Consider the following 20,540-nt stretch of genomic DNA (forward strand, 5'->3'; position numbering starts at 1 on the left):
CATTTTATTCTTATTTTGGTGGTTCAATAAACCATTTTTATGAAATATACAGAAAATCACTTGAAAATATTATCTCATTTCAACTTTTCCTTATTTAAAGGAGGGGGTATAAATAATAATAAAAAAACCTGTTTAATTCTTCAGGTTTGAGAGGAAGCTAACTTGAAAACATTATTAATACACCTCAAGAAAAAATGTAATTACATTTTTTTTTATAACTCATTTACCACTTAGGATTAGAGATTTGTTCAAATCTAAGAACTACCAAGCACCTTAGCAAGCAGCACTAATAACTTGAAAAGTGTTGAATGAATTTTAGCAGCCACAAGGCCATCATAGAAGTCAAATCTGCATGACAAACAAGCTTTGGGGAGAACAGAATTTTAGCACCTAATGGAAATGAGGTATCAGGCACATAGTAACATCTGAACTGGCGTATACTGACTGTAGGGGAATGACATTCACATCCTTCCATTAAATTGTGTTCATATCGGTACGCATCCAAAGCTCCCCTACTGTTTACATCCACAGGTTGTGTGTTTTCAGAGTGAGTGGAGAGGATGTTTTCAGCACAGAGCTGAGAGCCGTGCAAATCCGCCATCACTGGAGACATCAGCCCGGCTTGGTGAGCTGAGGGAAGACCGTTGGGATGTCTCGCTCAGCCTCTCCACAGTCGAGAGAAGAACTGACACTCATCTCATCCCACACTGGGAGGATTCAAAGGAGCAGTCATCCGGCAAATGAAATGCAGAGATAGCACAGCAGAGAGCAGAGGGACCAATCCTATCACTATCCACCTTTCGGAAACTGTTAATTGCACAGGCTGGGATAAAGTCCTTTCCGAATTGTGACTTACAAAATTAAATGATCCTTGTACCTCTAATATTTGACTGTGCTATGTCAGCGTTACTTGACCACAGCTCGAGAAAACAATGGTGAATTCAACAAGAATTATTTTTGAGCATTAGAGTTGTTTATTCACTCACACCAATTGTGTTATTGTAGCAAACAAGTCAGCTAATGGCGGGAACTAGGCCTGTCACAATATCAGGTTTTCACTACACAATTATCGTGGCCAGAAGAACTCACAATAACGATATTATCACAAAAAAAATGTAAACAGCATTTCATCAGTTTTCATATTTACTTTATTTTTGCGTTTTCACACACACAAAAAAAAAACACACACTCAAAATACGAGGGAGGCAGAGAGTGAGTTTGTAACCACGACTGTACAACAGCATACAAGAACTTGCTCATTGTCCTGCACATATTTTTTTCTGGAATCTTAGGGTACGTTAACACGACAATGATACGCTTGAGACGTTTTTCCTTTGAGTTTTCTGCGTACAAACGACAAAAACGATCCCCATTCACACGGGGAAAATGTCTAAAAACGCTGTACTCTGCTGCCATTAGATGGCGATGAAACACTATAGAACAAGTAATACGCATGTGCATTAGGCCTGCACGATTAATCGCAATTTCCATGTATTCGCACTTAAACCGAATATCGTGCCTTATCACGATTTTGAAATCGTAAGGGCTGTGATTATTTTTTATGCGCAGCTTATCATTGATGTACGGCTCTGTAAACGCTGCATCATCTGAAAGCACTGTGAGTTTGAGTCACTTATAACGTGCATTTGAAAAAGCAACACATCTTTCCAAACATGAGAAGCATTTATGAACCTCTTGTCCAACAAAAGACAACATTTAATAGCATGCTTTTACAAACTCACTTCATAATGACATTTGAGCATCCTTCTGTGAGATGATGTGGGTTCTTACACAGAATAAGGCAGTTGTGTGTTTATTAGTCATGTTTAATCAATCAAAGCATTTCAATCTTCTGTTTATTCAGCTACAGATAGTATGATGCTCGATAGGGATTTCTTGAAATGATGTGCGTTATCGTACTTCTGCGGCAGGGCATATTTGGCGTGCGTGCGTGAGAGCGCCCTCTGGCATTCAGATGGAGCAGCATTTAATTTTGCAGCCCTAATGTGCATGACGTCATCGTCTTCAGAGATTCCTGTTTTTGTTGTTTACACGGAGACCGTTTTCCAAAACTTGCACTTTGAAACCCGTTTTTAAAAGTTTGTGTTTTCAGGCATCCAAAACACCATTGCCGTGTAAATGAACAGAACATCCAAAACACATAAAAAGTTTTGCAGTTTGAGTTTATTTTTTTTTTATTTTTTTGGAGCTATACAGACTCTGATCACCATTCACCTAAACTTCTAAATCTTTCTGGGATAATCATCCACAACCAAAGGCTAAGGTTAAAGAGAATACATCCTTTGATGCCCACATGCACGCTACATTTGTATCCTTTCAATACTAAACACTCAAAGTGTATACGGATTCGAACCTTTGTGCAACTAATGTGCTGTGTAATGACGAATTATAAGAGCTATGGACTATATCATTCTATGGTACCCTAATACTTCATGGAAAAATTTACATTTCTGTCATTACTGACTCACCCTCCTGCGATTCCTAACCTGTATGCTGTTTTTTATTTCTCTGTGGAACACAAAAGGAAATTTTGAAGAATGCATGCCATATTTTTCATTGTATGACAGTTCTTAGTAACCAACAACAACATAAAAAATCATCATAAAATTGTTCAATTTGTGTACAGCAAGTCCTCTGATGTTTTAAGATTTGTGTGAGGAATACACTGAAATTTAACTAATTTAAATTTAAAATATCACTGATGTTATTTGAATTTGTGCAAAAATCTGTTACAAGACACACAAAACACACCTGGTTGAACATGTTTTAATGCATGTTTTGAATATACACAAATGTAAATGATACTTGGGAGCGAAGACAATCATTGAATAACTCAGATTGTTATCTGCACCTCACAAAACTATCAAATGACTCTCAAAGACTTCAAATATAGTGCATATATATATATATATATATATATATATATATATAAGGACTACTTTTATGGTGCTTTTTTGTTTTTATTTTCTGAGTTTCCCAGCCCTTAGTCATTAACTCGGTATTAACTTTATCGTATGAAAAAGAGTTTGAACATTGAGTCAAATTTCTCCTTTTGCATTACGCAGAAAAAAAGAAAATGAAATGAGTTTGAAATGAAATGAGGGTGAGTCGTTTTCTTGTTTTTATTTGGGTGAACTGTCTCTTTAAGTTCTGTGAAAGAGTATGAGCTGGCATGCGTCTCTTGGCTTTTCAAAGAATTCAGCTGGGTTTAAAAGCATTTTGAATAGCATTTCATAATTCTATTTGCGTCCGTGTGGGGTTGATTCAAACTGAGCCCTTCCACTATCTTCAAATCACATTAGCAGGCTGTACATTCTCTAACATGCTCTTGAGAATTGTTTCCTTTGAACTGGCAGGTCTTGAATTTGGGGCAGTATAATATGCATTCTTTCTATATACCAGACATCACTGATGTAACGGTGGACTTTCTAATCCACCCACATAATCCGGTGGCAAACAAAACAATAAGCAGCACTTGGCATCTACTTTAAAAATGTGCAGGGGTTTAATCTTTAAAGTCTTAAAGCAGCACAAATGCATGTGCACTCAGCCGTCAGTTATACCACCAACTGCTTTTAAGCAGATTCATGCGCTTTGCTCTCATCTTTGACCTTACTGGCCTGAACAAAATCACAAATGTTGCAATCATGCTTTGCTTTCACACTGACATCCACTGATCTGATGCAGAAACCCAAATTCAGATTCAGCTGAAAGAAACAGACCTCACAGACATCCACTAAGGCGGAGGCCCTTAAATAATACTTGAAAAGCAATGCGCTGAATTCTGATGTATTGAACTCGAGTCATACAGTCGGAAACAAAAGTTCCAACATCATTCATTAAACAACACATGATACTGCATATACAAACACAAAAAATCTATCTATCTATCTATCTATCTATAGACAACAATTACAGTCTACAATCTAAAATACATTTTGTGAATTTTGTCTTCTACACTAACATTCAAATATCAAAGATAGATAAAGATGGATGGATAGATGTATCTATTCATATGTGACCCGGGATCACAATTTTTTTTTTTTTTTTTTTTTTTTTTAGATGTTTGTTTGATTGTTGGTTTGCTGTATTTCGACTGTATTTTTTAACATAATAGGATTTCTTACTAAATGTCTTACTTTTTTATTTTTATATGTAATTTTACTAGGGTGACTTTTAACATCTGTCCGGGGACTGCAGATGAAAAATAGCCTTCTGGCTAACTCTGGCATATTGGCAGAAATGTTTATTAATATTAATAAACCCTGTAATAATAAAAAAGTAAAATAAAAAAAAACAGTCATAAGTCGCACGGGTATATTTGAGGCAATAGCCAACAATACATTGTATGGGTCAAAATTATAGATTTTTCTTTTATGCCAAAAATCATTAGGATATCAAGTAAAGATCATGTTCCATGAAGATATTTTGTAAATTTCCTACCGTAAATATATAAAACATTTATTTTTGTGAGTGAATGCAGCACAATCGCGAACATAAATGGACAACTTTAAAGGCCATTTTGTCAATGTTTTGATTTTTCGGATGGATGGATGGTTGGATGGTTGGATGGATGGATGGATGGATGTTTGGATGGATGGATGGATGGATGGATGGATGGATGGATGGATGGATGGTTGGTTGGATGGATGGATGGATGGATGGATGGATGGATGGATGGATGGATGGATGGATGGATGGATGGATGGATGGTTGGTTGGTTGGATGGATGGATGGATGGATGGAGGGATATCTGTCTGTCTGCACTTGTGTGCTCCAGGAGTTATTCCACCATAAAGACAGCAACAATGCTGATCGCAACAGTCCAGAAATAGCAACATGTTTAATGCATTATCAAGGTCAAAGTTCAGGGTGTTTCGCATGCAACTCGTGTACTCAAGTTTCTGGCCTAAATAGTTTAAACAACATCAGTTTTAAATAATGAGTTTGAATTAATATATTACAACTAATATCATTAATAAATGAAATCATTCAGCAAATGTCAACTCAAGCCATCAGACTCCTGCAAAGACTTCAGACGACGCAAACACTGAATCAACATGCACCAATGCTACATTTGTCTAAATGTCATAATCATTTGATAACAAACAAGTATTCATTACTTCAATGAGCTCATTGTTTCTGCATTAAATGATTACACTGTTTAAATTAATACCTTTTTCGCTAACTGTGATTTTCTGAAATAACTTACCTCTGATAACAGATCACTCTAAATTGTATTGTGGGCTTCTGCATTTTCTGTAAAGCTGCTTTGAAATGATGTGTATTGTGAAAAGCGCAATTCAAATAAATGTGAACTGAATCGGAGATTCGCAAAAATAAAAACTGAGCACTGGAAGACCAACTCACATAGAGCCGTCAAAGAAACTCGCCAATCGATCACAGGCTCATTTGGCTTTGTCAACAGCTCTTCCGTGACTTAAAGTGCAGCACTTCATTTTCTATCAGCCCTCGTGTGAACAACATGGCAGTCATCAACAGAGGCATCAGAAGAGAGGTGTCAAATTTCATCAGAAAAAAAAAAATGCCTGGGTTTATCAATAAGAGATAGAAGAGGGCATTGAGGGATTTCGCTTGAGTTGAGGCTGATATTGCTAAAGGCAGGTGAGTATCGAGCCGCCCGTCTGCCTGAGCCAGGGGTAAATAGTGATTAATGGCTGATGGAGGAAGGGTTAGTGCCTGCGATCTGATTCTTCCCCTCAGCCCTCCTCTGTAGAATCACAAGACGATTTGAACAAGAGAAATGTATTCAGTGACGGAAGTGAAACGGAAATACCTTTTTTGACCAAACCTGCTCCAGTCGACCAAAGATGAGATTAGAGAACACCAGCACTGGTGTTATGATTCTCCACACTAATAATCTGGTTTATTGATTAGCAGTGTCAGCTACTGAATGAGCGTTAAATCGCTCAGAATGGCTCAGCGTTGACTGAACTGGCTCAAAGCTATAGGAGAAATATGTCTGTCTGTAGACATTTTAAATGCCACAGTTCAATTTTTAACCACAAGACCTTCTGAAGATCATTGTTCAAAAATGCATTGAGGCACTTGTCTAGTCTGTTGCATGGCCTAGATAAAGCTAGTTTCCACTATCTAAAGTTCTAATAAATCCCAAGCTTAAGAAATGGTGTTGAGCCATGAAAACACCAATCAGACCAAAGAGATGATGCATTACCTTTTTTTTTATTGTTAGAGTAGGATTATTTTGAAAGTCAATTTCTCTAAAAGCAATTGAACATTTTCACCTTTATAGCAGCGGGAAACATTTGGTGATAACATGTCCCAATACCACAATCATGTGAATTTATAGTCAATTCCTGGTTACTATTTGGTGCACTTTACCAGTCATTTTTTTTCAATTTATTACAATTTCAATGCAACTGATTCCACAGTAAACATGAGCGGGAAAAGACTGTGATCTCGCACAGTGATTTGCTGTGTCTGCATTTCAGTAATCTCTTGAAATATAATTAGTTTATCTAAAAAGATGTCATTATTCTTGACTTTTCTACGCTGAGTGTTAATATTAAAAGTATATATTAAAAGTTCCCCAGATATAACAATATCAATCAGATCAACGCAATAGCATTGCAAACTCTCTCCCCCATTATAATCGGACAGTTAAGCACGACATTGCTACAGTACATACAGTGCAGACTGCAAGTTATGATCAGGCTTAAAGGTCAATCATAATGCTTAAACTGTTTTCTCCATGTAACAGTGGAACCAATTGTAACACTATTACGGGCTGAAAGAAAATGAAAGCCAGCCAGCAGGTACACTCATCAACATAATGGCTCAAACATAATGGACTTCACTGTTGCTATCTCACAGATAACGTTTGTTGTACAACCACCTACAGAAGCCTGCATTGTGAAATTATGATACAGTATTTTATTGTAGGTAAATTTATATTTAACCGTATATACGGTATATACGGTATATATCGTTTGACATAAACACCAACCAACCTGATAAATGCGGGTGGATTTCAGCAGTGGCATGTCACTCCTACTAGCCACTTTGGCGGGTTGAATTTTAAATATAATATAAGTGTTTTTCAATTGTAGTCTTTTTTAAAAGGCATCTGAAATAATAAACTAAGTGCACTGTAGTTTTGTCAAAAATATCGATAACCTGTTTACAAGGTTACAAGGGTGGAAAACAATGAAACCAATAACTTTTTGTGCATTTTGACAGGGCAAGTAACAATCTGAAGTGGTCTGACTGGGCCAATCGGAAAAAAAAATTAGCCCTGATATATTGAAGGGCACAGGTAAATGTGAGATTCATTATGATGGGTTTATGTGAAGATTGTTTTAGGTTCACATAAATTAAAAGTTGTTATATTATTTAAAGCCTAATAAATGTTAAGAATTATGGCTTTCAATTATACGGTAGTGCTGAATGCCTAAAATTAATGAGAATTAATTGAGAAAAAAATAATCTATTTCATAGAGACATCAGTAACAGTATTGGCATCAGTGATACTGCCCTGCTTCATTCATACAAAGATGCCATTAAACAAATATTTTAAATATAGGCTATTGTCTATATGTTGTTTAATCTGGAGATCAAATGTAAAAATATTACAATATAAAAATATATTAACTTTAATGTTAGATTTTATTAATCGCAATTAATAAAAAAAAAAGTGTGATTAATTTGTTTTTGTTTTTTTAATCGATTGACAGCACTAATACACACACACACACACACACACACACACACATTTACGCTGGTTTCTTAAACAAGCTAACAACTACCTTGGATCAGTTATAAACTTGCTACCTTTTTTTTTTTTTATTGGTTACAGACAACTTCACCTGAATAGATAAAGAACAACCGTTTACCTTGTGCTCAATGATGCTGCTGTACCCCTGCAGTGCTGGAGGCGCGCGCGGCGCTCTGGTGGGCTCCACTTTCTCACCTGACGCGCCCTTAGACGCGCTGGATGCTGTAGTATTATTATTGTAGCTGACGCTGTACACGAACAACAGACTGGTGCACATGGTGATCGCGAGAAAAACGGCAACTCCATGACGCTGGAAAACATGAGGGCAAAAGTTCAAATCCACCACAGAGCGCAAGGTCATAAATCATCACCAACCCATGCCCTCGGCGCAGTCAATTATAGGATACAAATCACATTTCCCATGCTCAAATATTAATCAGATTGAGATTATAAGAACTTGCAGGTTCTAACTAAATGCTGATGCCTAAAACTAATGCACCGGATCATGCAATAATGGTTTTGCAACAGCAACATTAAACAAAGTAAAATTGTGTCAAAATCTTGTCATAGCAAAAAAAAAAAAAAGCTCCATTATTTCAAAGAATGTTATTATTTAATAGTGCCATACTAATAAAAAAAATTAAAAAAAACCTGTTTGCATAATTTTGCAATGCATAGAAAGACATAATATTCTCATGGGAAATGTTTTTAAAATATTTAAAAAATAAAATTCACAAAAGCCACGTTCTTTCCACAAAGCTAAATTTCCCGTCTCCATACATGTAATTTCCGACTCCTCATGATTTAGAAATGGGGATTAAGGTTGTTTTATTGTCTTTAATCTTCTTTCATTCAGCATGTGAAAGCAACAGAGAGCCGCAGTACTTCAGCAACAATGCTGCACAGGAGAGATGCGAGACATTCAAACTGTTTTCAATACATTTACCATCGGTGTCTTCATCCTGAAGCCAGCTGGAATATTCCTGGGAATGTGCGCATGAAGATCCACTTTTTTCCCCCGATTGTTGCTACTTTATCAGATTATGTCGTCATTAAATCGCCGCGCTCCGCTCGCGCTGGGAGATGTCAGTGTGTGTGCTGTGCGCGCGGACTGAACCCATTCTTGAGCTCGGCGAGCACAGCCCGTGTGATACCGCACGGTCCTAAAGATCATGGAGTTTGAGTGTGAACTCTAATTTAACGTTTAGGACAAATTGCACATTTGGAGTCTTTGCTGCGACGTGGAAATACATTAAATATCTCTTGTAAGAGACTGAAATTTAAACTGTGCCTAGTGCTTTCTTTCAATATGTGCCTACAACTACAGGTAGGCTAATATTCCAGGTTGAATACAATTTAAACTCAATCCATAGTATTTGTCACACTCACTGCCTGATGCATATTGCAGAGAAAAGTGGTAATGAAATTGCCAGTCCTGATGTGATTGGCTGGCTGCAACACAATTTTAAGAGTCCGTTGCATCAGTCAGATACAAATAGTCATACAAGGTATCGCCGTGACAGGCTGCACTATATCAGAGAGGAACCGCCAGGGCCCCTTTTAAATGAAAAAAACATCAGTTCTAAAGTTATTTTATGAATTTATAATTTGACAATAAACATCTAAATCTTTTTAAAGGGAAATAAACCCTACATATGCCGATTCAGTTTGTGTTGTGTTGTGTAGATCGGTAGATGTAAAGTCCATATTAGGATTTTTCCACCTAACGCTTTCAGCTCTGTGATTGGTGGTATATATAGCTGTGAAATTACAGAGGGCCAAAGCCATAGCAAGTCAAGGACCCTGCATCCCAATGCCCATACTATCCATCCTAAACAGTATTTCATCTGCAATGTGGACTTTATGAAGATCCGTTTGGCCATTAACTTTTAAATGCATCATTATGCATGAATGTGAGGAGAGTCTCCGCATTCGGTATAGGAAATGAAATGAAATGAAATGTGGAGGATTTTAAATGTGACAAGATGATTGACAGGCCAGTTTACTGTGACAGGGTGCGACGGAGAGCAACCGTTAAAGAAGCAATGTATGACGTGATCAAAGCTTAATACTCTTTTGCTACACTCTCAAAAGTATCTACTTTTTCTTAACAAAAAGAGTACATACTTTTAGGGTGTAGTATAAGTAGGCGAATTGAGACGCACCATAAGAGACAAATTTAAAAAGACAGGAAAATTGACCAATCATATAGTCCCTTTTATTGGGTGGGGCTCCGCCTGCTGTGAGGAACTCGGTTGGGGAAAAAACGCTGTTAAATCAGTAAAGGAAGACCTACACCAGAGCTTAATTATGTGCAGAAAACAATGCTTTTTAAAGCATTTTAACCTCAGCAATTATAAGCAATACCCCTAGATGACAGCTTCAATCAAGAAGCTAAAGCTTTACTGCTGGAATTGTTTGCTGTTTGGGCAAGTGATTAAAATCTAAAAGGTTGCGTGACTGGACAGAATTACTGGTCAGTCTGTAAATTTACTAACTTAGCAACCATGCACATTAAATCTGCATTATAGTTAAAGTCCCCCTGTAGTCAATAATGTGATCCCTTTAAATTCATCTTTTATCACCAAACGTTTTTTTCCTCTGAAAAAAAAAAATGTCTTCATGCCTTAAAAGAGCTTGAATGTAAAAGCTATGTTATCAAACAGCTAATATGTGTTGCTAATGTTACACAAACCCTGTTCTCGTTCGCCATCTCAGAGTCAGACAGCTGCCTTCTAATAATAATCAGAAACCTTTGAACAACTCAGAGCATCAGTGGAGAAAGGCATATAGTTCATCATAACATCGTAATATTCATCATACACCTGCTATATTGCTAAATCTACCAGAGATTTTTCATATCAACAGAAGAATATACCGGGATAACCTGGCATTTCTCGAGACTCCCCTGCTAGTTCGCTGTTAATGGTAAAGCCCGCCCGCATGTTGACCTGATTGGTTTCAAGGTAGTTTGTGACGTCAGAAACACCAGCGATTTCAAACCGCGTTTTTGGTTCACTGCAGTTTTAAGGAGAAAATACTCAGCAATGGTGTTGATTTATGATTTTGCACATGGTTTGCTTAAAGCACATTAAAAACACCACATAGAAATAGAAACTTGATTTTCAACACAGGGGGACTTTACATTTTTCCCAAATCGTAAGTTTAATGCGGTCTGCTACATACATTTCATTGGCTGCCTTGCCAGTGTAATGATATGATTTATTTAATTTCAACATATGCAGAAGTGTCTGTCGCTAATGTGCTTCAGTCTGAGCGCTGTCATGCCATTTGGTTGGCTTTATGGTCAGTTGTCACCATATTCCTCTGAAATGACTCACCAATTGTGTGATGATGCAATTCTTTGTAATGATGATTTGTATTTTATTACTTTTTGTTTAATTTTGGTGATAACTCCCACGCTCACTCTGATGTTTGCTTGTGGCATTTCTTGCCAAAGATAACATTCATTATATCACTCAACCAGTGCTAAAGTATCCGGTCACAGTGATAGGTGACAAAGCAAGGAGTTTCTCCACAAACTGGTATAGCAGATATAATTTCCTCGAATACAGCATTAGGAAGGATGCAGTCTTCTGTAAGATGTGCAGGCACTTTGGTGAGCAGGGCAGGGAGAAGAAGTTTAGCCAGACTGGATATCGGGACTGGAAGCACCTCAATCACGCTTGTTTAAAGCACCAAAATAGCAAATCGCACACATTTGCACTGGATAAATGTAACAATTACAGGCTGTCAATGTCTGAGCGTGGCTCTCTCATCCATCAACTCAACAACACAGATGGCAGACAGGATTAAATCATGGAGAGGAATCGGGAGCACATCAAAGTCATTCTGAATGTTCTTATCACTTGTGCCAAACAAGAAGTACCCCTGTGTGGCAACCGGGAGAATGATGAGGTCAAAAACGCAGGTAATTCTCTGGAATTTTATAGACTTGTCTGCAGGCATGACAAAGCAACTCAGAGCGACTGCGATCCCTAGCAATGCAAAGATGCTCAGTCACGAAATTCAGAATGACCTGTTGGATGCTGCGTGCACTCTCCTGTTGCGACGGATTAAACGTGAACTGCATGAGGAATCTTTCTATGCTATTTTAGCAGACGAGTGTAAGGATGTATCTAAAAAGCAGCTGGTGGCCGTTTGCTTACGGTGTGTACACATGGGGACTGTGCGAGAACGCGCTGTTGGCCTCGTAGCCACAGACAACATGACTGCTTATGCGATAGCACAGACAATATTGGAAGTTGTCGCACCTTGTGAACTAGACCCTAGCCTTTGCGTTGGTTTTGGGTTTGATGGTGCATTGGTAATGGTTGGGCATAAGGGGGGTGTCCAAGCCATCCTTAAAGGCACCTTTCAAAACGCCGTCTGCGTGCACTGTCACTCTCATAGGTTAAACCTCGTCCTGTCAGCTGTGGCCCGGACATCGCTGGATGCCTCAACTTTTTCCGACTTTCTCAACACCTTGCACACCTTCATGTGCGGCAGCGAACGTCATGCCCGTTTCCTTAACACGCAAAGAGAGATACGGCCCGATCAGAGGTCATTGGAATTGGAGCGAGGGTACACTTGGAAGTACTGTCACATGCACATTGGGGAAATCGACAAGGGTGAGGAGTGACAGTGCGCTAATAGACTGTCAGCTTAATGAACTGAACACTCAGTACAATTCCACAATGACACCTATGGCCTCATGGCATCTGCAGCAATCCTGATGTCCCTTAGCCTTGATACAAATGACACCACCTTGGCCACTATAGCGAATTCTCTCAATGATGCAGGGAAGCGCTTCCACATAATCATATCAGAGTCGGAGCCCGCATTGTTTGTGCAAATCATAGAGAGGAAGAAAAAAAGAGGAGAACATCTCAAAAGTCTTGTTGAAGTGATGGACATATGCAATGAGGACGTTTTCCCGAATATCCATGCTTTCTTAAAAGCTCTGATAACACTGCCAATGACATCCTGTACAGTTGAACGCGTCTTTTCCAGTGTCAACCGGATTAAAACACCAAATAGGAGCACCATGCTTACTTCTCGCCTTATGTCCCTCTGTCTGTTGACATTTGAGAGAGAGCTTAACTCTCGACTTCGATGAAATCATTAAATCATTGACATTTTCAAGAGCAAACCCCGCTGACTACTCCTGTACTTTCGGAAAGATAGGTATGCCCTAGCATGCCTCTTCCTACTGCTCTGTTAAACAATTTGATTTGCAATGAATGAATATTCTTCTCATGCTCTCTCTTCTTCCCATGCCTATCTATTTTCACGTTTGGCAATCTTTTAAGCCTGCCTGTTGGCGCAAAAATATGAGTATCATTTAGCCTACCCAGTTGTTATTTTTTAGCCTGATAAGTTAATGGCTTTTTTCTTTGCAATGCAGCAAACTTTGTTGATATTGTGATGCTTGATCAGATTTGCGTTAAAGGGCTGTTAATCTTCGTGGATGACCGTGAATTGGCGGTAGCCTATTGTATTAGTTATCTCGTAGTAGCCTATAGGCTACATTTTAATGCATCTTCTCTGTATAATAAGCCAAGCTCAGTCTGTTGTTAATGAAATCGAAAGAAATGAATGGACAGATGACGTTGTCAATGAAAAAGTTCTGTGCCCGAGTATTGATTGAAACTGTCAGGCAGTGTTGTTGATCTGTATTGTTGAAAACTTAAAACAATTAAACAGAATTGTGAAATATTCCGCCTCATGTTATACGAGCAAAACTAAACTATGTTTTGGGGAAATATTAGATTCCTGACCACTTTTACAGTCTATAGACCTTATAGAGGGATGCGCTAAAGCACAGCCATGTGGTGAGTAATGGAGATTCCAAAGCGCTCTTCTTTGGTCAGAACCATGGAGAGCGATCGCGGACAGGTATTTCAAAATATTTAAAGAGCAAGCTATTAAAATCTTTATTATATAAGCACAGATAATATAACAGTATATTAGTCAGTCATTTTTATTAGGTCATTTGAACAGTCAAAAAACGACATACAGCGCCTTTAAAAAAAATATATTTTCTCTAAAGGTGCATGTCACAGTCTGCCTGTTTGGTTTCAATTTCATGAACTTTAGTTTGTATTTTCTTTTGGTTACCTGTTTTCCTTTGTTCCATTGTCCTGCTCTTCATTTGTTGCTATGGCTATTAATTAATTTGTTCTCACCTGTTCCATCTTATAATTCAGGGTATTTTCCAACTTCATTGAGTTTTCTGTCAATAGATAGCTAAGATGAACAAAGTCAGAAACTTGACTGGAACCTTCCTTAATAGGCTCGAAGGGAGACAAAGACAGGCCTTGGAGAACCATGGCCAAATCCCAAGCCAGCACCCTAGTGCGTACCGCAGGCCTCAGCCTCACTGTGCCACGGAGGAAACGTGTTACCAATGGGTTTCTCCCTAAGGACATTCCACCCAAAGGAATGTGGTAAGCAGCTATGGCCGCAACATAAACCTTTAAGGTGGATGGGGATAACCCTGCAGTGAATCACTCTTGCAGGAACTCCAGCACTGCACTAACAGGACAGTTAACTGGGTCCAGCTGACGACCATTGCACCAGGAAGTGAACACTCTCCACTTAAAGGCATACAATCACCTTGTGGAAGGAACTCTGGAGTGAAGAATGGTCTCAACAACCTCAGTTGAGAGACCGTAATCTATGAGATGGGCCCCCTCAGAGGCCAAGCCCACGGCTTCCACAGTTCTGGGCGTAGGTGAAGTATTGAGCCCCCTGCCTGGGACAGAAGGTCTCTACTTGAGATGGACCTTGTCCCGGCAAACTCTTTCCATAACTTATGGGAGCAGAGCGATTGGGAGGAAATGTGTACAGATGAAGCCTCGGCCACGGGAGAACCAGAGTGGACAGTGAGACGTCTCTTGAGACGCAAACAGATCCACTTCTGCCTTGCCGAACACCCCCCATATCTGTGGGTATCTCTCGATGTGGTGGAGCCTCCATTCTCCAGGCCTCAGCTTCTGCCTCGACAGGATGTCTGCTCCCTGATTTTGGCACCCAAGGATGTAAGTTGCCCTGAGTGAAAGCAGCTTTCCCTGGGACCACAGGAGGATTTGATGTGCCAGTGGACATGAGTGCAACCCCCCCTGGTGATTTATGTAGACGACCACCAATGTGTTGTTTGACCAAACACATGGTGGCCCCTGAGATCTGGGAGGAAATTCTTGTAAGCAAGACAGACAGCCATCATCTCCAGCTGGTTGATGTGCCATGAGACATAGACCTTGAGTTGAGTGACCTTCTATAATGGCTCCCCAACCCGTGAGGAAAGCATCCGTCGTTAGCATCTTGCGACGACAAGGAGCTCCCTGCACGGGATCTTGGGATCGGAACCAGGGTTTCTTCTACATAACCAAGGCACGTATGCAGCGCCACGTGACCTTGATCATGCAAAATGGTTTGCCCCTCAGAGAGAGCCCCCTGGTGCTGAGCCACCACTGTAGGGGTCTAATGTACAACAGGACAAATGGAATCACATTGGACGCTCTAATCAAACCCAGTAGTGTCTCTGAAAGACGTGCTTGCTTTCGAAACCGAATCCCATACCACACTTAAAAAAGTGGTCCTCTGTGCTAGAGAAAGCACACTCTTCTTGGCGTTTAACCTTAACCCCAACACTTTCATGTGAGTGAGGATGACATCTTGATGCTGAATGAATCTCTCACTGACTTTGATTTTGAAGTTGCACAACTATTTTGAGTGTACTGTAACATGCTTTTCATTTGGAGTGTCATAGGAAAATGTCACTATTTTACAAGGTGGTGATTTCATCTGAATTTTTACGATGTGATTTGTACTGAAATGTACAAAGAAAAAAGTAAGCCTGGGGCTTACTGGGAGACAGACTGGGAGAACTATTTATAAGATCATTTATTTGATTTATGTGAAAATTGGGGTTAGGGTGGACGTTCATTCCACCCTAACCCCAATTTTCACATAAATCAAATAAATGATCTTATAAATAGTTCTCCCAGTCTGTCTCATAGCAATTTGTCACATTATTACAGTATAAACCACACATTAAACTAATCAGCTAATTGTGAAACAGCTGTGTCGTCATCAGAGCTTGTGCAGCCGCTCTTGAGAAGCTGCGCTGGCTTAATTCTCCGGCTGCTCTCGAATCGCTTTCGTGGTACTTTGATGGCATACCTCACAGTCACGTTGCATCAGCGCTGTCTCAAGTCAGACAACATTTCTAACCGGCATGCACTGCTTCAAGTCAGCCGCCGATCGGTCTGCACAGCACTGTCTGAAGTCGAACAGGATTGTCACAGGATCAGTCACACCATATGACCCAGCTCCACCCATTCGATCACAATCACCAAAGCACTGATTCACTGCACCTGCATCCACTCATCCCAAGCACTATATCAGCAGTCACCATCCCCACTTCGTCACTCACTCACTCACGTCTGTTCTATGAACACTTACCTGACTCCCTACCTGATCTACTTCCCGATCTACTTCCCTGCTACCGCCATCGTTCCGTACCTGTCGTCTGTCACCTGTCTTCTGTCATCAGCCTCTACCTGTCAGCTGAGATTCGTTCTGTCATCAGCTTCTGCAACATACCAAGGTACCCATTATAAGTCATCCACAAACTATCTGACTGCAGTCTTCACCATTTAATCTCTCTTGCTATCGCTTCCGGATCCTGCAAATAAAGATACTGTGTTTCGCCACTTACCTGTGTTGCCTCCTTTTGTGTTATAACAAGCATAAATGTAGCTTGTTTTTTCTTCTTCTATTTTTAATGAGTTTAATGGGTTTAACCCAATGACAGTCAGTAACTGTTGGTGGAGACTATAGAAAAAGAGAGGTAGTTTCATAAATACATTCAACCATGTATTCAAAGTATTCAATTTATTGGTAACACTTTAGAATACTGTATCTTACTTACTGCATAACTAATAAGGAATTATTGAGGAACTAATAGATAATTATTTATTAACACTTAAGTCACTACTGTTAACTACTAAGGAAGATGTGTTAACTAATTAGTATGTAATAGAATTGTATGATTGTGTTAAGTTTCAGTTAGTTAATCAATAACTAATGAATTATGTCATTACTCTTGAAGAACTATTATTAATTATCTATTAATTAATGTGCAAGAAAAATAACTAAGAAGTAACTACTAATGAACAGTCATACACAGTGACAATAAACCGTTTTATTTTAGCGGTGGAGTGGTGGATGAAGTACACAAATCAAGTACTTGAGTAAAAGTACCGATAACCCAATAAAATATTACTCCAGTAAAATGATAAACTATTGGCCTATTCATTTTCAAAATTACCTTAGTGAATGTACAAAGGTAATTACTTGAAAAGTAAAAAGCACTGATCAATGTTTTTTATTTTATTTTCTAGCCAGTTTTAGTCATTCTTCAGCACTAATAAGAAAGATAAGTGCAGACATTTACTAGGCTATATATTGATCTGCAAATAAGCAAACTTTTTATTTAATTAGCAAAATGTATCATAATGTATGATAACTTATCTATTTTACAAAGGTTTAGATAATACCGTTAATAATGTGTTTTTTACAGTAAGTTTGATTTGAGTCAGAAGTATGTGGTAATTCTGTATTAATTACTAATGAGTTCCCTATATTCACACTTTAGAATACTGTTCCAGGTTCCAAGTAATTCCTGAAGAATTATCTAATAATTATTTGTTAATTACCAATTAATTTCCTTATATGTTCACTTTAGAATACTGTTTCAGGTTATAAGTAGCCTAATTCCTGGATAATTATTTGATAATTCTGTATTAATTACTAATGAGTTCCCTATATTCTCACTTTAGAATACTGTTCCAGGTTCCAAGTAATTCCTGAAGAATTATCTAATAATTATTTGTTAATTACTAATTAATTTCCTTATATGTTCACTTTAGAATACTGTTTCAGGTTATAAGTAGCCTAATTCCTGGATAATTATTTGATAATTATTTATTAATTACTAATGAGTTCCCTATATTCTCACTTTAGAATACTGTTCCAGGTTCTAAGTAATTCCTGCAGAATTATTTGATAATTATTTATGAATTACAAATAAGTTCCCTATATTTTCAGTTTCCCTCAGTCATTGCCTCAAACATGAATTTACTCAATGGCATTCTATGCTGAGGAAAACAGACACACACAGTACTGTATATAAAATATAAAAACTAATCTGAGGTTAGTTTTGTATGACTGTTCATTAGTAGTTACTTCTTAGTTATTTTTCTTGAACCTTAATTAGTAGATAATTAGTAGTAGTTCTTCAAGAGTTATGACAGAATTCATTATTTATTGATTAACTAACTGTTACTTAACACAATCATAAAAATATATTACATACTGATTAGTTAACACATCTTCCTTAGTAGTTAACAGTAGTGAAGAAGTAGTTAATGAATAATTACCTATTAGTTCTTCAATAATTACTTATAAGTTATGCAGTAAGTAAGATACAGTATTCTAAAGTGTTACCAATTTATTATTTGACAAACTGTTACCACTCAAAGCTCACTTGACATTAACTCCCAGGACGTGCGCACCCCACCATTTCCAACCCTGATCTGTTCCTGTCTTATTGGAAAGTTCTTGACCAGCTTAAGTGGATCAGACTTTATGCCGCCAGCCAAAAGTCTGGCTCTGAGAGACTACCTATATTCCAGAGTTCTACTGATAGAACATCTTTTTTTCCCTTAAGCAGTTAACTGCTTCAGCTGAACTTCAACTTCAGTCAGTGTTCTGTACACCAATTTAGATTGAAAAAAAAAGCCTCTGCAAAAAGGCAATCTTCTGTGTTCTCAGAGCTTATTTAAAAGAGGAAGGTCAGATTGGTCCTCCGACACTGTCTGATGCTAGAATGAAGAGGTGTGTGCAAGACAGTTCGCTTTAGATCCTCGCTGATGTTCATTTCTGTGAGAATCACTATGCCGAATGAGTCTGCCAAACCACACACCGTGCACACACTGTGTGAGCTCACCTCATTACATTTGCTGCCAAAAGGCACGTGTGGATGTTGCTATGACAGCCACATTGAGAGAGAGAGAGAGAGAGAGCGCTAGGGAGAGGCGGATCGACTGATTTGGTATGTCATCAAGATCATGGTTATATATAACACTTTTTTTTTTTTTTTTTTTCATGTCCCTTTGAGAAGTTTTGAAACAACAAGGCTTAGCGACACATGCAATGCAGTGGGATGCTTGTCCAGCTGAGATAAATGGCAGACAGCACAAAAAACAAAGATATGCTCTGTGTGAGTTTTATGCTCATTGCAAATATTGTGAATTTTATCCGAAAGTCTCAGTCATAACTTGTCTAAAAGCGAAATTTGAAAAGCAGTGTTTCTCGCCTCCATTGAACAGACTAGTAGTAATAGTCAAGTCACCTTTATTTATATAGCACTTTTTACAATACAGATTGTTTCAAAGCAGCTTTTTAAAGTGATAACAGGAAAATAACGCAACAAAGTTTGTTTCGGCTGTATCAGATCTAGAAGAAAATTGTGTCATTGTCCAGCTTAAGTACGTTCAGTGATGGTTCATTTCTGTTGTAAAAAAAGTTATTAACTTAAGTTAATTTACATATATACAGCCGCTCTGGAGAAGACAGTGATATCATCGTCCAGCTCAGTTCAGTTCTCATATAATGGTGTCAATGCAGGCAGATCAATAATATTGTTGAATATTAAGTGTCACCAACTAAACAAGCCAAAAGCCAAAGTTTACAAAGGCGACAGTGGCAAGGAACCAAAACTCCATCAGGTGACAGAATGCTGAAAAAGACCTTGGGAGAAACCAGGCTCAGTTGGGGGACCAGTTCTCCTCTGGCCAACGAACGAACAGTGTATGATTATGATTCAGGCAGCATTACAGGTCAGAAGTCAGATTGGATCAGAATATTTATCCAGTTCCACCTGGTTGAAGATCGGAGTCATCACGGTATGGAGACGGGTTTATTGAGGATCAAGTGCCGATGGCTGTTGTGTCGATGAGGCCTTCACAGGGGAGAGTCTAGTTGACACAATCTCTGCTGACACTTCAGGGATGCGTTGTGGTTGTGCCCGGATCCGGCTGACTACGATAACCTCGGGATAAACAGAGATACTAATATTAGATGCCATTCTTCTTATGATGTATCAAATACATTGGGTGTTATAGGAAGTGTTCCTGGTTCGGGCTGACCTAATTTATGCAGCCTAACAATCATTTAACTGATCTGAATGATTGAAATTGATAATGTGTTGTGTATGCCAGGTTAAAGAGATGTGTTTTAGTCTAAATAAAAAAGTCTTTATTTCAACTGACAGAGTGTGTCTGCTTCTTGAACAATGCTAGGAAGACCATTCCAAAGTTTAGGTGCTAAATAGGAAAAGGATATACCACCTGCACTTGATTTTTATATTCTAGATATTGTCGACTGGACAGAATTTTGAGATTGCAAAAGATGTGAAGGACTATAATGCGTTAAGAGCTCGCTCAAGTATTGGGGAGCTAAACCATTTAGTGCTTTGTAAGTAATCAGTAAGATATTAAAATGTATACAGTGTTTAATAGGGAGCCAATGCACTGTTAACAGAACCGGGCTAATATGGTCATACTTCCTGGTTCTAGTAAGAACTTTAGCTTCTGTGTTTTGGACCAGCTGGAGTTTGTTTATTAAGTGTGCAGGGCAACCACCTAGTAGAGCATTACAATAATCTAGCCTTGAGGTCATGAACGTATGAAAT

General features: G+C 38.5%; 2 protein-coding genes across 2 annotated transcripts in view; both read right to left on the reverse strand.

The window, feature by feature from the left end:
- The window catches only part of st6galnac5a (ST6 (alpha-N-acetyl-neuraminyl-2,3-beta-galactosyl-1,3)-N-acetylgalactosaminide alpha-2,6-sialyltransferase 5a), a 40,993-nt gene extending 32,119 nt beyond the window's left edge, over window positions 1–8,874 (reverse strand). The window contains exons 1-2 of the mRNA XM_084410243.1: window positions 8,724–8,874; window positions 7,896–8,087 (exon numbers count right to left, since the gene is read on the reverse strand). Coding sequence (XP_084266369.1) covers window positions 7,896–8,087; window positions 8,724–8,738 — 207 coding nt within the window. The 5' untranslated portion in view covers window positions 8,739–8,874. The remainder of the gene's footprint in view (window positions 1–7,895; window positions 8,088–8,723) is intronic.
- Window positions 8,875–19,775: 10,901 nt separating this feature from the next.
- The window catches only part of st6galnac3 (ST6 (alpha-N-acetyl-neuraminyl-2,3-beta-galactosyl-1,3)-N-acetylgalactosaminide alpha-2,6-sialyltransferase 3), a 109,579-nt gene continuing 108,814 nt past the window's right edge, over window positions 19,776–20,540 (reverse strand). The window contains exon 5 of the mRNA XM_084410245.1: window positions 19,776–19,898. Within this exon, the coding sequence (XP_084266371.1) occupies window positions 19,889–19,898 (10 nt within the window). The 3' untranslated portion in view covers window positions 19,776–19,888. The remainder of the gene's footprint in view (window positions 19,899–20,540) is intronic.

The sequence above is a fragment of the Rutilus rutilus genome (genome assembly GCF_951802725.1).
Source record: "Rutilus rutilus genome assembly, chromosome: 6".
Classification (NCBI taxonomy): Eukaryota; Metazoa; Chordata; class Actinopteri; order Cypriniformes; family Leuciscidae; genus Rutilus; species Rutilus rutilus.